The 19,279-nt window shown below is 42.5% G+C and overlaps 2 protein-coding genes across 2 annotated transcripts in view; one reads left to right on the top strand and one right to left on the bottom strand.

Annotated features, from left to right (window-relative positions):
- Window positions 1-3,694, top strand: part of LRTM1 (leucine rich repeats and transmembrane domains 1) — a 30,276-nt gene extending 26,582 nt beyond the window's left edge. Inside the window, exon 3 of the mRNA XM_044451488.1 lies at window positions 3,267-3,694. Coding sequence (XP_044307423.1) covers window positions 3,267-3,694 — 428 coding nt within the window. The remainder of the gene's footprint in view (window positions 1-3,266) is intronic.
- CACNA2D3 (calcium voltage-gated channel auxiliary subunit alpha2delta 3) overlaps window positions 1-19,279 on the bottom strand; it is a 648,113-nt gene that overhangs the window by 92,359 nt on the left and 536,475 nt on the right. The window contains exons 24-27 of the mRNA XM_044451514.1: window positions 18,297-18,390; window positions 16,467-16,562; window positions 14,211-14,332; window positions 13,206-13,286 (exon numbers count right to left, since the gene is read on the bottom strand). Coding sequence (XP_044307449.1) covers window positions 13,206-13,286; window positions 14,211-14,332; window positions 16,467-16,562; window positions 18,297-18,390 — 393 coding nt within the window. The remainder of the gene's footprint in view (window positions 1-13,205; window positions 13,287-14,210; window positions 14,333-16,466; window positions 16,563-18,296; window positions 18,391-19,279) is intronic.

The following is a 19,279-nucleotide window of genomic DNA, read 5'->3' as shown; positions in this document are numbered from 1 at the left end:
GGATTGGGGTGCCGAACACTAATTAGCTGGGATACTTATATGATTTTATAATATAGGTATTAGAATCATTACTTGAATTACTGGAGGTAGAGGGGAGATAGTACCATTACCTACTCTTTATAGAAGGATGGGTGAGGGTAACTGTTTGCCTAAAGTGGAGGAGAGAAAAGATCTGTCATGAACTTCTCCCTGCTTTTCACCCCATAATTTGAAAAACAAATGAAATATGCTTCCATGGTGGCCATCCCCTTCTTGGATCTTTGGATTGTTTTGAAAAAGCATAAGGTACTACTTTCCATCCTAGTTTCTTGGTATTCATTGGTGGAGTCATGCTCCACAACAGAGGTCTCTAGGGATTCTGAGGAACACAATGAATACATGATTAAATATATTGCAATTGCTCTACCTACAAAATAGCTTCACGCATTTATCTCAGGGAAGCAGGCGTTCCTTGACAAATTAATTATCCTTTTGTGCTTTGCATATCATCGAACTGTTCTGGTGCATGTTCATTTCTAACATGAAGCTATTTCCCAGGGTGTTTAAAGAATTGTTGTGAATTCCACTAATGTATTTACATTTTTTGAGCATTATGAACTTGCACAAAAGAACCGATCTGTTGTTAAGCATACCCATTCCTTTGCCAGATCTGCATTCACTGACACACACACACACACACACACACACAGACACTTATAGAGAGAGAGAGAGAGAGAGAGAGAGAGAGCGAGCGAGCGAGCGCACACTCCCTCACCTTTCTGTCCACCAGTTGATACTCTCCAAGGTTTCATTTCATTAATTGAAGAGATTTTAAAACATACATGCATAGAAGAGCATAAAACAACTCTGAGATAAGATAGATAACGAGATCTGGATATTACTCTTGCAGAAAGTCTAGTAAAACAAAGTCTTGTCACCTAACAACAAATGTCCAGTAATTTTGAACTTACTGGTTTATGGCCCAATCTTGCATGCCTGCTGGGAGTTGCAGGGTTCTTTTTCCATGAAAGTACTCATAAGGTTGCAGCCAAAGGGGCCCTTCAGACAACAATGCCCATTATTTCACTTGTATCAAGCAAAGCTGCAAGGGAGGGGTTGTTCAGGCTTTCACAAGCTGAAGCATTATGTCACTTATTTCCTTTCCTAAGTGCAACAGCAGCAATTATTCCAAGCTTGTCTTGCTCACCCCATTGCCTTCACAGATGAACATGCATGCTGCAAACCCAACTTCCCCAAGGAGAGTTTCTCCAGATGTCATGCTGACTGGGACAATTGGAGGTGTAGTGCAACAGATTTGGAAAGCACCAGTGTGGAGAAGTCTACACAACCTGATCTGATGCATATTTATTTAGAAATAAGTCCTAAAGTGTTCAATAGCTTATTGTTATTATGTCAGCCAAGTATAGCATTCATCAAACATTGCAGAATGCCTTTCATTCATTTTGGAAATGGGAAATGCTGGGGACAGGGCAACATCTTGCCAAAGAAAGATAGGTAAGCCAGGGAAGAGATGAGTATTAGTCTCATGGTGTGAATGAGGACAGCTCAGAGAAATACTCATCTGATAGCAAGAATACCATGTCCTTGTGGGAAATTAACCATGCACAAATAGTCTTCACCTATAATCCATCCATATGCAGAGGACACACCCTTCTACATTGAACTGATGACTCTAAAAGTAGTTGCGACTCGACACCACATGTATGCTGTCCTGTGAAAATACATTGAGATCTATCACTTACTGGGAAATGAAAGCTATTGCCTTAAATTGGAGTTTATTCAGGTCTGCTTGTGTTTGACTGCAGCCAAGCACCCAGAACTCATTTTGGCAGAGGCTTCACCCAGCTCAGTGGCTGAGAAACTGTGCTCCAGGAATGATGATGTCGCTAGTTCAGGAGTCGCCTTTGCAATGGACTCCATAGCTGGTTTTAGGCAAGCCACTCTCACTTTCTACCCCTTCCTTGCACTATAGTGAGAGTAACAAAGACTGAATTTACAGGGCTGTTAGAAGGAATACAGCATACTGCACTTTAAGGACTTTGGACATTTAAAGGCACTACCTATTGCTAAGTACTATTGCATCAAGACTTGGTCAGTACAGAGCATACACTTATAATATTTAGTTGATAGACAAAGTAATAGTTTGCTGAGCAAATTAATGAGTCAAAGAACTTAAAGGAAGAGATCAGGGGAATACAGGAGTACTTTCCACCTAAAATCCTGCAACCTTTGCAACACAAGTCATTACACTTTTTGTAAGGCAAGGCATGCTGGTGAATATAATTTTCAAGCAGGGGATATAAGGGATATCTTCTTACTGCCTATTAATCTCTCTGTCAAAGGGATATTAGACAAGCAATTTTCAATTAAAAATCAGCATAGCCACAAGCATTAAAGTTTAATGGTTAAGCAAAGAAGCAAGCCAACACAACATTTCCTTTTCCTTCCCTGCCGCCAACCACAAGGATCTTCAAGTACCAGAATTAGAGATTCCCCCACCAATTTCTTTTCTCAACTGGATAAAGATTATGCCAAACACACACACAACTTTAGAAGTATTTAGTTTTAAGGTGGTTGCCCAATTCCGGCATGTGTCATTGCACAGCCAGCCTTCCTACAAATAATAGTTACAGCTGCACAAGAAATGAGGCAAGGATGCATTTGGTCCTCATTGCTGCTTTGCTGCCCAACCTAAAGCTGTCGAAAGAACCCTGCCTGCATACTCAAGTGTTTCCACATGCATAAGAGCTGACTCGCTGCCTTGTCCTGAACTTTTTCTGCTCACCAGGGATGCTCTATAGGGTCTCTTGAGTTTTGAGAGTACTTTTTAGATACTCTGTTAGTGAGGAAGAGCCTCACACGCCCCAGGGTAGTGGAGGGTCTGCGTGTGCCCTTTGCATTCTGACCATCCTTTCAGTTTGCACCCATTAGGAGAAACCGTAGCAGGAAAGTGATATGATTGGTGGCATTTTTCACCATTTATACCTTATACCTCATTCTTAGAATTTTTTCCACGGTCAGGCTAGTTTCATATAAGGTAAGGGAAAGAAGTTTACATTTCATGCATTAGTCACAGCCTCCTCTCTTTCCCCCTGGACTTATTTGAGTTCTTTCCATTGTTATAAATTAACTATAAACAAACCTTCATTACATACTATTATCATTTAAAAATGGAAGTAAGAATCAGTTTCTATAGTACTGTGGTTAGCTGGTAGATTCAGCTCCTCTGACGTACAAAGGGCATAAGACAATCCTCTTTTTTCCAGGGGGAATCAGCGATGGTGTCATCTGCGCAACACCTGAAAATCGGAAGGGGAAAGACCTCCTCAAAATTCCCTACGAGCTGTTTAGGATCTGTCCTTATACGACTTCTGAAGCTCACCTGCACTACTCCGAGCACAGAAGTTCTCTGAAGTATGGCCACCACAATGACCATACAGGGGACGGCAGTCGCTCACACTGTGAACCGAAACCGAAGCCACGGCCCGTTAGCTTGCGTCACGCCATTGCCACGGTAGTAATAACTGGTGTGGTCTGTGGGATTGTATGTCTCATGATGTTGGCTGCCGCCGTGTATGGCTGCACTTATGCTGCAATTACAGCAAAATACCACCGGGAAAACTCACACTCGCCCCCTGGCAAGGAGAAGGGAAGTGTTGAGGAAAAAGAGCCATTTAAGAGTTCATTGGCTTGAATTACTGATTACTGTAAGCTTTCCAAAACAAATACTACTTTTCCCCAGTTATAAGAGTAGTGTTGGAATAGGACTGATTAGCTAATTGCTCTTGGGTTTTGGCTTTTCATATGCAAGACTGCTTGAATATAACTCTACACCTATAAAAGATATTTTGTAATTTGGATTCTCTACAGGGAACAAATGTATTCATCTAGTACATGTAAAGGTTAAACTAGGTGTTTCTTTACATCCTTAATGAGCAGCAAAACATTCTGCTAAGCCAGGGATGGGCAATGAATTGTGCTATGCAGCCCATCACTATCCTCCATGCCCTGAGAGCCCTACAATTTCTCTTCCTGTGACTCAGCCTAGCAGATCAGCTGGAAGAAAGGATCACTGCAGCATGAGAACAGACCTGGACACTGCTGTTTCCCCGTTGCTAATGGTGAGGGGTAAACAGTGATTCTGGAGGGGCTCACTTGAGGTGGCAAGCTCACGTAATCCCGGTAGTGCCAAGATCCTAGCTTTCTCACTGCTAATAGGGGCATGGCAACAACAAGCTCAGACAGGGCTGTCAAACATAGCACACTTTGGAGGGCTCTTCATTCAAGGGGCCACCATAAATTGGAGATGAATTGACGTCACATAATAACAAAAGCAACAATCTCAGAAGGGATCATTGGTGGATAGGAGAGGTTTTAACCTGCCTAGTCCCAGTGATTCTATCTTGATGGATAGGAAGGGATGGTTTGAAGATCAGGGGAACAATTTTTGAGTGTGCATGCTTATGCAGGTACATGTGCACACTTGTGTAAGTCCTGGCCTGCCATCTGGCATCCTACATGGACCCTGGATGTTGGCCATCCTTGCACTGAGCAGTCATTCCCCGTGCTCAGTGAAGATGAGAACTGGTATGAAAGGTTTCAAAAATACGTACATACATACATATGTGTGGTACATTAGATTCTGGGGAAGTATGGGTTGTTTCCTATCTTCTTGATTGAGGGTTGCAGCTTTGGCAGTAGTTATGTAATCCTGAAATCTATTGTGAGATGAAGCTCAGTGAATATACTGTAGAAATGAATGAATGAATTACATTAAAAGAGCAATTATCTGTGCAGCTGGCTGAACAGAGGAAGAATTCTAGCTAGAGGCCCTTTGTGCCAAGCATGGAAGTCCCTAATGGGGGAAAGGATCAAGCAATGCTTGCTTCTTTCCATGGAAGCCTTTTCCTTGTGAACTATGAGACTGGGACATGTGAGGTCACTGATATTCCCTGAATTCCATTTGGAGGCTTGATTTGTCTCATTTCTGTTCTTGATTGCACCCTGCTTTTTTCATTCAAATAGGAACATTTGCATTTTCAAAAATGTTTTCTTCAAAAATATACACTTTGCTCCCCATTGACTGTAGCATTTTTAAAAATCACATTTTCAAATGTGTGTTTTTCAAAATACACATGTTTAGAATGTAAGTGCAAATTCAGGCATTTTCAAGTTCTTTGTCAAATTATGTTTCATGCATGTATCTATGCAATGATTAAATAAAGGATTTTTGAGAAGTATAAATATTAGCAAGTCCAGAAATATACAGATTTTCAAAAGCAAAATGGTACAACCCATGTCCATTTCTGGGTTATGCAGATTGGAGAAATCCATTAAAATGTCCTAACAGAGCCATTTTTTCATACTCCTTGAGGCACAGCAATAATGGAATTGTCACAAAGTCACAATATTCTTAACTAAACATGGTTTTGAACACTGGCTTCTTTTGTCCCAATCTGACACTTTAGCAACTGCATTGGACTAACTCTTCACTGTTTCAGATGCTAAATAATTGATATATGTATTGGGGCAGGATATATGACTTAAGTCACATTTTAACATTATTTTATGATATCCATGCTATTAGTTTAGTATGGTATAGCTCTGTTGAGGCTCTGGGTTATATGAAATGAGAACTGAGGCTTTCCTGGTTTGTTTGCTGACTCATGGAATGGGAGGAAGAAAGGGGCTGCTTATAAGGGCAAAAGGCACAGAAAATTCGCAGTTTACTAACCTGGAATATAATCATCTATGCAGACATTCATGCTGAAGTGGTGAAGACCCTCAGCAACTTCAGTCAAAAATCTAGGGAAGGCCTCTTCTGAGATGTTGTAAGCCGCCCCAAGGCTTTGGCGAATGGGGCGGCATAAAAATGTTTTAATAAATAAATAAATAAATAAATAAATAAATAAATAAATAAATGTTGGGGAAGCACTGCCAGTCAGGTCAGCGCTGTCACTACTTGGTAGTCATGTCACCAACCTTGTAACTATCTTGTTCAGAATATAAATAATCCCCAAATGCTTGAAGACAATACAAAGAAAATTCAATTTCCTTCAGTGTTCCCTGCCTAGAATGGGAAAACATGATTCTCCACATGTCCCAGCACAAAAAAACCTTTGAGTCCAATTTGAGTTTGTCATGCTCACCTAACCTCACCCTCTCACCACATACACACACACACACACCCAAGTGATGCTCCCACATGGTTGTGAGAAAGAAGACACGCAGACCCAGATCCTGTCCAACCAAACTCTGGAAAGCTTCCTACAACCCAAGCAGACGGAGACTTTTATTATAGCCTCCACTAGCTACTGCACTAACCTCGAGTTTTATGATAATTGTAGCGTGTGGTGAAATGCTAAGATTTCTTCTCAGGTTACTCAGAGCTTTTCTTGGAAAAGCCCACTCCCAACGCTGCCAGATTCTCTGCAGGATTAAGATGAGATCGCTATATCAAGTTGATATGTTTGGCTTTCCCCCCAATTTCTGTATTTTCCACCTGACAACTTCTAGGTGGTACTGTAGTATTGTAGGCCCAAGTAGAACAAGGCAACTAACAAGGCTGGAGAGCTCTGCTTTGCTCACCATTCCAAAAAACCCGGCATATTCCCTGCCTTCCTTCAACACTGGAAAGCACATGAGGAAAATGGAGACTGGCAGTGTCAGCAAAAGCACCTGTAAAGAAGCACGAGTGAGGAATGATAAGCACACAAGAAAAGCCTCATCTAGAAAAACCTCAGTGAAAATTAAAGGGCCTGGAAAGCTTACATCTCACTGTTCTTGTCACAATGGTTTTAACTTTTAAGAGGTGCACCAGAAGGGGCGGCTGTAAATCACAAGAGGGTGCTCATTAGGAGGTTTTAGAGTACAAAGCACCTAATCTGGTCATGTGATTGGGGATGGAGGCCCACAGAAGATAAGTAAAACAATGGCTGCATTTAGACAACACGACATGCCATATTGTTTTTTTTTTAACCATTATTGATCTGTCATATTGTTTGAACGCAGTCATGATATTTCACCATGGTATCTTTGGTCTTTAGAAACCATAACAGGAAACAATGGTTTGCTCTATAGTTTCTCTGTACCACCATGGCTTGTCATGTTGCCTGAACCCAGGATCATGCTTTGCACTGTAATGCTATGCAAGCGCCAGAGAGTCTTCTGGAAAGAATGGCAACTGCATGAGCTGCTCTAGCCATCCAGGCTCTGTGTGTGGACCAAGGAGGAAGAGGCAGCTGACACAGAAATGTACTTTGGGATTGAATTTCAGGTGTCCCACCTGATGGGAAACATGCCAGTATTAGGAGGACTGCGCAGGAAGGATTGAAGCCAGTATAAAGTAGAAACCACTTGATCGTCAAGTGAATCTTGGGAAGAGGAGGAGGAGGAGGAAAGAGAACCACAGTAACGAAGCAGGGTTGCTTGCCATGTTGTGTGAACAGAGCCACTGTTTGAAGTGAGTGGGCATCTTTTTCCTTAGGCTTAGCAGCATACGGGCTGTTACAAATGCAGTAAGATCTCAGTTTGCTTGATTCAGGCCTTGAACTTGTTAAATTAGCTGGATGACTATATAACAACAATAAAAGCTGTGTCCTTATGCATCCCAGCCCCAGAGTGTGTGTGGCTCTTTTCCCCTTCAACACTCTCACTCTGAGCACAACCTACACTTTTTATGTACTGCTTTTAAAGACCTCTGTGTATTAAGTAATACCATAATGCGCTTCCATAAGACTATATATTCAATTATTTGCAGCAATGATGTGTACTAACATTTCAAATATCAGTAAACATGCAGGGGGAATCTAATCATTTAAATTAACAAATGCAAAGTTACAATTTTGCAATGAGATATTTAATGCTTAACTGTAGAAAAGGTAGATGAAAGGCATCATTTGTTGTGCATTCTGTGAGAACCACAAATTATCTTCCACAATTGCATGCAAATAATTTTCAAATGAATTGCAGATTATTTTTATATACTCACTGTATACCTAATCATGGAAGTTCCTACAGGAATGCCCTTCATTTATAAAGCACTGACACGGCCATCCGCTGCTAAAATACTGAAATTATCTGCCAGTTTTTTTTAACTTCTCAACTAAAAGGGATGAAAGCAGTTTTCCAAGATATGAAGCTGAGAAGGTAAATATGCTTTATTGTGTTCTAGTATAGAAACATGTTCTAATATATATGCCTGAGAAATGCAAAAATTCCCTGTGCCATTTCACTTTTAGGAACTGTATGCAAACAGTCACGTGAATTACTTTTACTTTGTAATTTTGTAATTTCACTTGAACTTACAAAAATCCTATATTTTCATGAACTGGGTATGCAATGTCTGGGGAGGAAATACATGAATTCACAGTCAGATAAAACAAGTTAGAGGTCTGGATGCAAATGCATGAATGCATACATAGCAGCTGTGGGCAAGACTCAGGACCTCTGATGGGAGGAGGAGGCAGTTTGATTTTCTCACCCTGTCATGGTCTTGACAAAAAGAACCTCTTGAAAGCTGTCACTTGCCTTGTAAGGACCCCTCCATGATGTCAAGGGGAGCTACTCTGGAAATGCATATAGCAGCTTCAGAGAAGATTTTGCTTGGGGCCACAGGAAAAGGAAATATATCAACCCTTACCTTTTCCCAAGGCTGTTCAGTCATCTTAGGGGCTGCTATTTACCCATTTACCTACCTAGGGGCTGCTATTTACCTAACAAAAAGAGGCATTAATTCTAATAAATGTCAAGTTCAGTTTGGTCCTCAGCCACTCAGACTATCAGCCTTCCTTCCTATTCCACAACCCTCTTTTGAAGCACCTGCTTTCTCAAGATTCTTTTACTGGAAATGCCAAAGAAAAAACATATTCCTGGACCTATTGTACAATAAGTACTATGCATTGATCAAGGATCTCCTCCTAAACTGGATTGTCAGAAATTTATGGAATACAGCTTCCATCATCCCTGACTTTGGCTAGAACACATTTTCCAAAAAACATTTCTGAGAGATTTCTTTTCTCTCCCCCTCCCTTTGCAGATTTCATTCTCTAGATGTTCTCTATTTTTCATGCCAGTAGTCACCATTTTTATACCAGAATGAAGTCTGGATCTTGTGCAAGATGAAAATGGTATCCAAGCTGTCAGAACAGCTGCTGCTTCTGCTGCTTCTAGTGTTCACAAACAAATAAACCTTAGGACAAAAGAAAGAAGTTGTGCTACAGCCACAGTTAGTGGTGAGTCCCACTCCTGAGAAAATGTTGGCACATTTCTCCTCCCCTTGGAAAAAAAGAATCAGTTCAATTTCCCCCACACAAAGACTGGAGAACACTGGGAGGCCGTTTTGTGCTCAGCTCTGCATGGAGGTGACTAACTCGAATGAACTAAGTTACTAGGCCTTATTAAGATGACACCTTGCTGGTACATTTACAGCACGCTTCCATCTATCTTTATTTTCAGAAGTCAGTGGGACTTACTATACTTAGGATTGCAACCTTAAATACCATAGAAAGAGAGTCATAGAAAGAGATCACTCTTCAGAAAGATATTCAACATAGAATCATGAGATAGCAACCTATCTCTTTTTTCACATTTTCCCAACTTAGGATGGGGGAAAAGGCTACACAAGCATCTAAATGACCTTTGTTGTGAAAGCATCCATGGTGGCATTTCAGAATTCTCTAGAAATGTCAATAAAAATATAGACAGGGCTAATAATGTTAGACTTTCAAGAAGTGTTCTACGAATTTCCACACCATGGGCTCCTAAGTAAACCTACCACTTGCCCCATGTTTAACCTAAATGTTTGCTTCTTTGTATCCCAACTGGGTTACCTGGATTTCACAGAACCCAGAAGACACTTTGGAATAATAGGCACTGTGGTGAAAACACCTGTTGTTCTCCCAAGCCAGTTCATCTCATAATAAATTATTTTCTGCTGTAACCTTTTCCATTATGAAAGGAGAATGTCTGATGACATTCAAACCAGATGGTCAGCATGCTATCTTCAGCAAAAGATAACCACAGCATCTGTTAATATACAGCTAACACGGCGTGGTCTCTCTGGGTCTTTAAAATGTTTCACATTCACCAAGTATAATGTTACTTTTGCACTTTCTGAAACATGAGACATGCAGTTTATGCAACGGTTCCTCCACTGGTTGAAATTTACATGCATCATAAAAGCACACTGATGCTATGCATGTCCTGAAAATCTTTCCTAAGACAGTATTTTTTTTACTAAAAAAAAGTTTGGCCCAACAACCAAATACTTAAAGAATGCATTTCATAAAATGAAGAGTGATTATTTCTGTATGCCCCTTAGCTTTCAGATTCCCAAATTCTGTGGCTGGCCATGCTGTTATGCCACATAAATGTGCAATCATATTCATTCATTCTGTCTCCCAATCACACCCATTCTCTATCAGGAGAGCACTTCCCTCAGAAAAAGAAAAAGAATTCCTGCTTGCAGGAAATGGCTGACGTTTTTAGACCAGGAATAAGCAATACAGTGGCTTCTAATCATGTTTTGGACTGAAATCTTTTACATCTCTGACCACTGGCCATTCTGGCTGAATCTGATGGGGGATAGAGTAAAACCAAAGCAAAGCAAAGCAAAGCCAGGTTGGGGGCCAGGTTGCCTTCCTCTGTTCTAGACCTTTTAGAGCTCTCAGCACCCACATCCACAGTAAAACTTGAGTCACAATGAACCTGAAGAGGGAAATGTACATTTTTATCCAAATACCCCCCCCCAAAATGCACAAACTCCCTGCTATTTCAGAAGTTCAAGCTGATCTCAGCCTGCTGACATGATGAACTTCACCTAAATGAAGTATTTTGTTTGTCTTTTGGACTTAATTAAAGGAAGAGCAGCTGTGGAAGATTGAAAATCTGAATTTAAGACCTCAGGTAAAGAAGTTGTAGCTCATGCATATAAAAAAGAACAGCTTCCACCATATCTCTCCTCTCTGGAGCGGCTTCCCACCAGGAAGGCGGCAGAGAAAAAAGACTTTCCCCTGTTCTTGTCTTTTTGGTTGACACCTTAAAAAAGTTTCTTAAATTTGATGCACAATCTTGAAGTTATGTTTTTACTTCAATTATTACATTCTGACAGTTGGGATAAAAGGAGCATCAAAGACTCTGGCTCTCTAAGACAGATGTATTCCAGAAAGGCTTATCATACTCCTTGCTCAAGACAGCAACCTTCACACTTAGTTCTGTCTTTTTCTTCCCTTCCCCTTCCTGAAGAAACTCAGCAGGGCTTTCAGAGCACCCAAGTACAGCAGAGCAGGGCAGCCCTTCTTTGGATCAACTCCTTTTGATTTTTCCACAAAGCTCTTTGCTCATAGTCACGGTTTCCCCTAATATTCTACTGCATCCCTAACTCTTGTGCACCCAGGTTGGAAATGCTTCTGCATGGCTCATTCCTGCCCTCCTCTGCAAACACTTTCCCCTTGGTGCTTATTCCTTAGCTCCTTGCCACCTCAATGTTTGTTCCTCCTCCTCTAATTTTTATCTGCTCGCTCCAACTGGCTTGGTTGTCAGGCTGTTCCCTACAATCCCGCTATGCTACTTTAACTGCTTGCTTCTCTTCTCCTGTCAGGGGCCCAGGGCCAGCCCTGCCTTTAGGCAAAGGGAGGCGGCTGCCGAGGGTAGCAAAGGCTGGAGGACCAGAGGAAAAGACAGGTGTTAGAGGACTCCTGGCCAGCACGAATTAGCCTGTAGCCCCCAGATGTGATGGAGATGATCTTGTAGCCAGAAGTGAAGTTCAGCCTAACTGCCACTGCTGGTGGGCTTCTGTACATTGGTTGAGAAGGGCGCTCTCTTGTCTTTTGCTGCATGTTTCAGTCCACCCCTACAGAAATCCTTCTACCTGCATTCTTCCAACTTCCTTCCATTGTATTGGTTCTTGCCCCTGCCCCTTTTAAAGTCTCAAGTGCTTTGCCCCATTCCTTTCCCATTCAAATAATACCAGGATAAAGCGACACACGTGAACTCTGTTTTCCCTCGGATCTTCCCCTGCCCCATCCTTCTCCATAGCTAGTACTACACGTACTTTGTCAAGATGACACACAAACTCAAACCTCTTTCTCTTTATCTCTGGTATTTTGGACTGACCCTTGCTCACCTTCCCAGATTTTAGGTGCTAATTTTCAATAAAATAAACAATTTAATACACTGTTTACTGGTTTATTTTGCTAGATGCTGTTTTATTTCTGTTAGCTGAGACATTTTATGTTCACATTAAAACTGCATTAAATTCACTTCTCTTTAAAGCACCAAACAACTATCCTCCTTTCTCTCTCTTTTTCCATTGTACAGTAGCACTGATTTTTAAATGCATCCTATTGTTTAACCTTTTCAATTACAAAGGATTTTTCTGTGATGCTAATTTCTTGAATGCACAATTTACTTAACTTTAAATTCCCTTTAATAAAGTAATTCTTTTCACGAGTCTTTGTCTGTGGTTTCCAACTTCCATAGCCTTTATACTCTCAGGTTTTCCTCAGAGCAACGTTAAAGATCTTCCACTCATGGGTTTGGGTTACATGTACAAAATAAGCATGCTTGCACGTAAATAAGTGTCACTTGGTACCAGGGGAATCAAATGTTTATGTTTGCCAACATGCATTTCAGAATATGTTACTCCAGAAAGGCTACCGCTTGTCTCACAATTCCATTCATTTTTACAAACCACATTTGTGTCATTACATACATTGTAAAGAGCGAGTTCTTGGAAAAGGCTTGTGCTCTCCTGTGCTGTTTTTGGACTGCCATTCAGAGATTGCTATTCACAGCTTTTCTTTCCAACCCAGCTGCCTATGGCATTGCCATGTTACACCTGCACCTAATTTCAAACACAGGTGTGGCTCATAAGGCTGTACCCAAGTTACTTCAAACATTTCATAGGAGAAAAGGCTTGGGAGATTTGCTGACACTGAATTTTCGTTTCTCATTACTCTTTGGTTTACCCTAAATTGACCCCCCACACACACCAGATTATTAAAGTGTTCTGTGTTCAAGCCATTTATCAACATGCACTTTAAGGAGAGGAGTCCTAAAGTGACCTAGACACAAGTCATGAAATTGCACTTTACGGAACTTTCCTCCAAACTGTCTTAAGTGAGCATGTTTAGAGGAAGCTTATGAGACACAACGAATCACAGCTTGTTTACATCACTGATACAGAAAAGAAACGGCGATTTTACCTGCTACCACTGGGGATTTTCTGTCATCTAGAAGCTGGATGGCTGTACTTGCTGTCACCACGTTGCTTTTGTTTGCTGTTTCTGCAACATTAAAAGCAACAGCTATTCAGATCAAGATTCAGCCTCAGTTACTGCAACTCTCATGAATGTGTTCTCTCAACAGCAGAGAAAATCACAACAGATTCAAAGAGATGGCACAGAAGAATCTCAGGTTAAGGGCTACATGTTAATTTAAGTGACAAATTAAGGGCAGTGCTGGTAAAATCCTTCACCAGCCTGATGCCCTTTGAACTTCGGCTTCTAACAGACACAGCTAGGATCACCAATGGTCAGGAATGTCAGCAGCTGAAGTCCAAAACATCTGGAGGGCACTGGGTTGGGGAAAGCCCAGCAAGACACTTCCTCTTCCACCTGCCACTTGGCCCCATGATCACCAGGCTCCAGATCCGGGGGTCTGATGATTATCTTATGCAGAGGGGGAGAAGCAATGGAGGCAGCACCCCAATTCTCACTCTTCCTGCTCTACATAGAGGGCCATTTTCAGACATCTAGTTGGGGTGCTTCAGTGGGGGTGGGAGGAAGGTTGGAAAGGACACTGGGAACACTGTTCGCTGGCCCCTGCAGTCTCCTATGCACCCTCTACCTCCTTTCCAAGGCTGTTACCGGTTTTACAGAGGCAGCCAGTTCTTTTCCCGCCAGCCGCGGGTGGGGCCAGTGTGCAGACCCCGGCTCGAACCTCAGTCTGCAGCCCTGGATCCAGGCACTGGAAGTATCCTATGGCCCCCAGGTACTGTGTATCTCTGAATACAGGTATACCCTTACTGCAAATCAGCACAGTCACACAAATAATTAAAAATAGACTGTGCTGCAAAGGGTAATATTAGGTTGCATCTTGCAAATTATGATCATCTTAAGTAAGATAATGTTTTAAAAAATCATGCACCAAATTTTATTAACAGAGCAATTGAAAAACTAGGGAAGAATTAGCATAACTCCAGGACATACCTGTGCTGAATGGGATGGAGTACACAAAGCTTCCTGGAATTTGCTCAGCAGCTCTTCTGTACCAGAGTGGGAAATGATCAGCATTAAAAATATTCTCCTTGTCTTCAGCTGTCAGGAAGTCTCTTGAAACAGAAGGAAACATAAAATGTTTGCTGCCTTTTTGTTTCTTTATAATCAAACTTCAAAAATTAAGTTCTTGTTCATATTTCCCTTACACAAATCACTGTGGAAGAATGTAAGAGGGATTTTGTATTTACCATGGCTTCTCAGGTAAGAATGCAATTGATAGTAAGCATTACACCACCACCACCACCACCACCTTGCTGAAAAATGGGGAAAACATTTCAAGCCATACTTTTCAGATTCTTAAGTGACACTGTTTTACGGAACACCTTGGCCGGAATCCAACCAAGTGTGCAATTAGTTCCATGCGCCAAAGGAGACTTTGGGCTTCCATCTCTCAAGCAGCAGCCCCTCCAAGCCACACTGCAAACTGAGGGACTTTCAAGAGCATGGGGTCCAAGGTTCAAAAACAAAACCAGACCTCAAAGCACTCCTGAAGCATGCTTTGAAAAACAACACTTTGGACTGCAGCCATTCTGAACGAAGATTTTAATTTTCAGCAAGCTGTCTCTGATGGATGGAGTGCAACTGGCAGGGAGATCCAAAGTGATCCCCCGCCCGCCCCCTATACACATCCCTTCCAAAGAGGATAGATAGGAGTTGCCTTTAGGAAGACCAAAAGGCTCAGTATTACTTGTTGAATCAGATTTTCATCTGTTGTGCTTTAGGGCAGGCTGGCTCAACCTAAACCCGGACGCATGGCACGCATGCGCAAGCAGCCCCAAGGCGATTCCACCGCACTTCAAAGCCCCTCCCTTCAGAAGCACCTGGCTCGGGCTGAAGGTGCCCTGCCACAGCTCCCTCGCGTGACGAACCTGCACAGCTGTTACTCGTCCAGATTTCTCATTTGGAACTGTGCATGAGAATAGTTGGGGCAGGGATGCTGGGAAAAGGAGCACCCTTGCTTGAGTGCTGGGGAAGGCTGAAGGAGAGCACAGTCCCGCTGACGGCTTGCTTTGGCACGGGGTACCAAAACTCACCTTGGCCTTGGGAAGGGCAGAGCAGAGGTGGCAAGGGCAGGCACTCCCCACGCCCCAGAGGAGCAACCTCTCTCACGGGGAGGCTACCGGGACTCCCGTTCCCAGATTCCTCACTCAAAGCAAAATGATCCATGAGTCTGCCACTCTAGGGGCCTCAAGTGGTCTCCTCCCCTGCACGTGTGAACAGCTGTTTCCAATTTGGCACTGGTGATGTTTGGCAGGAAAAGATGCTCTGCTGCGGAGAACCAACAATCGCCACTTGTGGCACTGCCTGCTGGCTCTCCTGCTACCATGTTTCCCTGCTCTGTCCTGGGTGGCTTAGGTCTGGGGGCAGGAAAATCGATGTGCAATGCCCCCTGGGCATTCTCCAGCCATCTGATTTGAACTGGCGGTGAGCCGTGGGCCTGCATTCTCAGGGAAGAAGCAAGAAGGGCCAAGTTAGCTGCTGGGACCAGAGCCAGGTTAACCCTTTATCCATGTGGAGCAGAAAGAGACCAAACGCTACCATCTAATGTGGTGCAGTGGTTAAGAGCATGGGACTGGGACTCAGACAACCTGGGTTCGAGTCCCCGCTCAGCCATGGAGCCAACTGGGAGACTTTGGGCCAGTCACAGACTCTCAGCCCAACCTACCTCACAGGGTTGTTGTTGTGGGGATAAGATGGAGGAGGAGAATGATGTAAGCTGCCTTGAGCCCTTTGTAGGAAAAAAGCAGGATATAAATTGAAATATAAAATAAATCTAGTAAGACTCATAATGTGCTGACTCATGTGAAATGCCACCAGAGTTCTCAATATCACACTACAGAACAGCCTTCCGTAAACTGGTCCCTCCAGGTGTTTGGGACTTTATGCCCCAGCATTCCTGATGACTGGGCACATTGGCTGGAGCTGATGAGAGATGAAGTCCAGAAGGTTTTTTTTTGGGGGGGGGGGCACCAGGATAGGGAACACTGTTACAGGAAATTGAAAAACAATCAATTTAGATTGCTGTCTTCTCAAAAGTGGAACTAGGTTATAGAGAATTTACAGGGAGGGAGGGAAGGGGGAGGTGCAGCAGAACAAGAGAGGAAAGGGGGAGAAAGGTGTGTTTTAGAATTACATTCATGTTTCTCTCCTTCCGGTGTGGTTATTTGATGCCCCCGTACGACTTACTGATTAGTGAGCTGTTCAGGCCCCACAAACAAATTGACCCGAGAAAGACCTGTCCGAGTTCCAAGGAAGGCAACTTCAACTCCTTTGTCTGAATTTCTGAAAGAGAACATCAACCATAGCAGAAGAATATTTCTAAACAGTGTCTTTTGAGGCAAACTAGGAGCACAGTTTCAATCAGTTTAACAAATGCACTAATCAACTTAAGCATTAACAGAAAATTAAAATGTTTGCCCATTTACATGATGCACGCAGGACTGAAAGGATCTGCTGCTCTGTGGACGGAACAGATGAACCATTGCACAAATGCTATTGTGCAATGTCCCAAATGAAGCTTGCATAAAAGTTACTTCCCGCACTCCCACATTTGCTCTTGCCTTTTCCAGGCTGGGAGTGGCTCGGACCAGCAAAGATGCCCCACACGGTTCCAGACCTGTGCCCCTTTCTGAGCCTTGGTGTATTGCTAGAGGAGCTCTCCTGTGAGTTGGCCCATGCCTGTTTAGCTGGTACACAAGCACAATGTGAGACATCGTGCAACATTATTACTAATCTCTACATTTCCTGGCTTTGTGGATCTTGTGCCACATAAGATAGCCTTAACTCTGGTCTCAATCCAACATACTTTTTTTCAAACATTGGCTTTCTCTGGGTTTTTTTACGACATTTATTATTACTGTGTTATGAAAAAACAAACAAAGCCTCGTTAAAAGAATACAACACTAACAAGTCATTAACTGAGTAGAGGTATACAAATGAATAGATATGCCTGTGAACATTCAGAGAGGCTGACTTCTGAGTAAGCCTGCTGAAAAATTCAACATAGCTTATTCCTTTTCCTTCCTCTCTTCATCATCAGTGATCTGTCAAACAGTGAAAACTTACCTTACTCTCTCTCAGTTGAGAGTTTCCTGCTACTGTTTCCCACCGTAAAGTGCATTAGAAGCTAAGGAACATTACTGGCAGCAGTTAGCTTCAAAGTAAAACTGGGCATGTGTGCTGTAACTTTGCCAGCAGTTGCTGTCATAGGCTTTCAAGGGCCCAGTACCGTCACCAGCCTAATAGTTTAAAAATATGACCAGGAAATGCTGACCAAAAGCCTTCTGGAAGAGTTGTACCTCTCTGGGAGATGGTTCTGTGGCAATGTTGGTCCCACTATGGAAAAGCCCCTGCTGCTAGGAGATATTCATTCTGCTTTGTTAAGCAAGGCCTCAGCTTGGGATGTGCCAGCACGGGAAATCTGGCTCATTTAAGCTTGATGGTTTTCCTGCCTGCTTCTGATTAAATGACTGTAAGCAGGCCAAGTCAAAGTTTTTTTCCATCTCCAAGGCAGGTTGCAATTCGCACATTTAAAAAAAATCCATTTAGGAAATTTGGTCTAGTGCAATTTGTGCAAATGTCCGCTGCTCATAAAAACTGTGTTTATTTTGTGCAAATCATGTCCTCTCTTAGAAACAGAAGCCCATGAGTTTGCTTGACCTTCAGTATGTGAAGTGGTGTCAGCGAAGGGCTGGCAAACCAGAATCCAGGGACCAAATGGTGCAATCCCCCCACCTCCCAAGGTATGTGGGACAGTGGCATATATAGGGGAGGGCAGCCATCAGTTTCTTACCTTTATCTGGAGCAACCCTTTAAAGCTGCTCACTGGAGAAAGCAAATGAACTGATCCTGATTTCTAAACAATGCAGACCAGGACTGATCAGCCTATAAGGGCAACCGAATTCATTGTGTACAACAGACCTCCCAAACACTAATACCCTGATAATTAAAATGGAATGAAAATTTATATCCAAATACATTATTAAAGGTATTGTAAACAGTGATGTTTTCACTTACTCTGATTTGTTCAGTGCAAGACTGGTCCAATAAGCTTCTATTGGTGCACTCACCACTGCATCAAATAGTACTTCCTGTATCAATTCTTTATCACCTATAAAGTTTTAAAGCATTATTTGAAAACATACAAGGAGTGGAATGTGGCAGATACTAAAGGGGATCCACATTTGGTTATACTCAGCGTACAGCCATTGAAATCAATGCACTTAAGTAATGACAAAGGCAAGAATTAGTCCATACTATTCTCTTTTTTGGCTCTGTAATTCAGTAAGTTAATCAGCTAGTCCTTGCTACAAAATCTGTGTTATGGCCCAATAGTTTTTTGTGAATGGCAACTGTTAAGCTGATGATTATTGTTCTTCCTTGTTTGCATTTCCACTTCATCTGACATCACTGTTTTCATTCCTCGCCACCTCCCACAGATGTGTATGCAGACTGGCCAAAGACACCAAATGTAGGTTGACCCTTCCTGCATCTAATGAAGTGGACGGTGCCCACAAAAGCCCATGCCAGAATAAATGGATCGGTTCAGCTTTAAGCTGACATGGTGTACTTAAAATATTTTCTTGTTCCTAAATCCCATTGATTTCAATGGGACTCTTCTAAATAGATGGATCCTGTCCATTGGCAGGGATTCCACAAGTCTGTTGTTACGAACTACACATTTCGGCATGGCTCCTGACACCTATTTAATCTTGAGATGAGGTGGAGGGAAGGAGGCCAAGCTTAGCACTTCTCCCTTTTACAAAGAAATTGGAACTTTCAAGATTCCATATATTCATCCTTACAGGAGTTCCCTATGTCCTTGCCATATCCCATCTAGCATATACCATGCCTGACAGCATCACACTAGCATACTGGCTGTGATTCAGACTATGTTCCATCCAGGCCATCAGCTCCCACAGAAGACAAAGATAGCATGAGCACTCAGGACAGTTTCCCCTTCCCCTCAATGGAAAATTCCCAGCAGCATGTGCACAGCT

Source organism: Varanus komodoensis, unplaced genomic scaffold (assembly GCF_004798865.1).
Source record: "Varanus komodoensis strain SLA01 unplaced genomic scaffold, ASM479886v1 scaffold6_2, whole genome shotgun sequence".
Lineage (NCBI taxonomy): Eukaryota > Metazoa > Chordata > Lepidosauria > Squamata > Varanidae > Varanus > Varanus komodoensis.
This window is presented reverse-complemented; position numbering and strand designations above follow the sequence as displayed.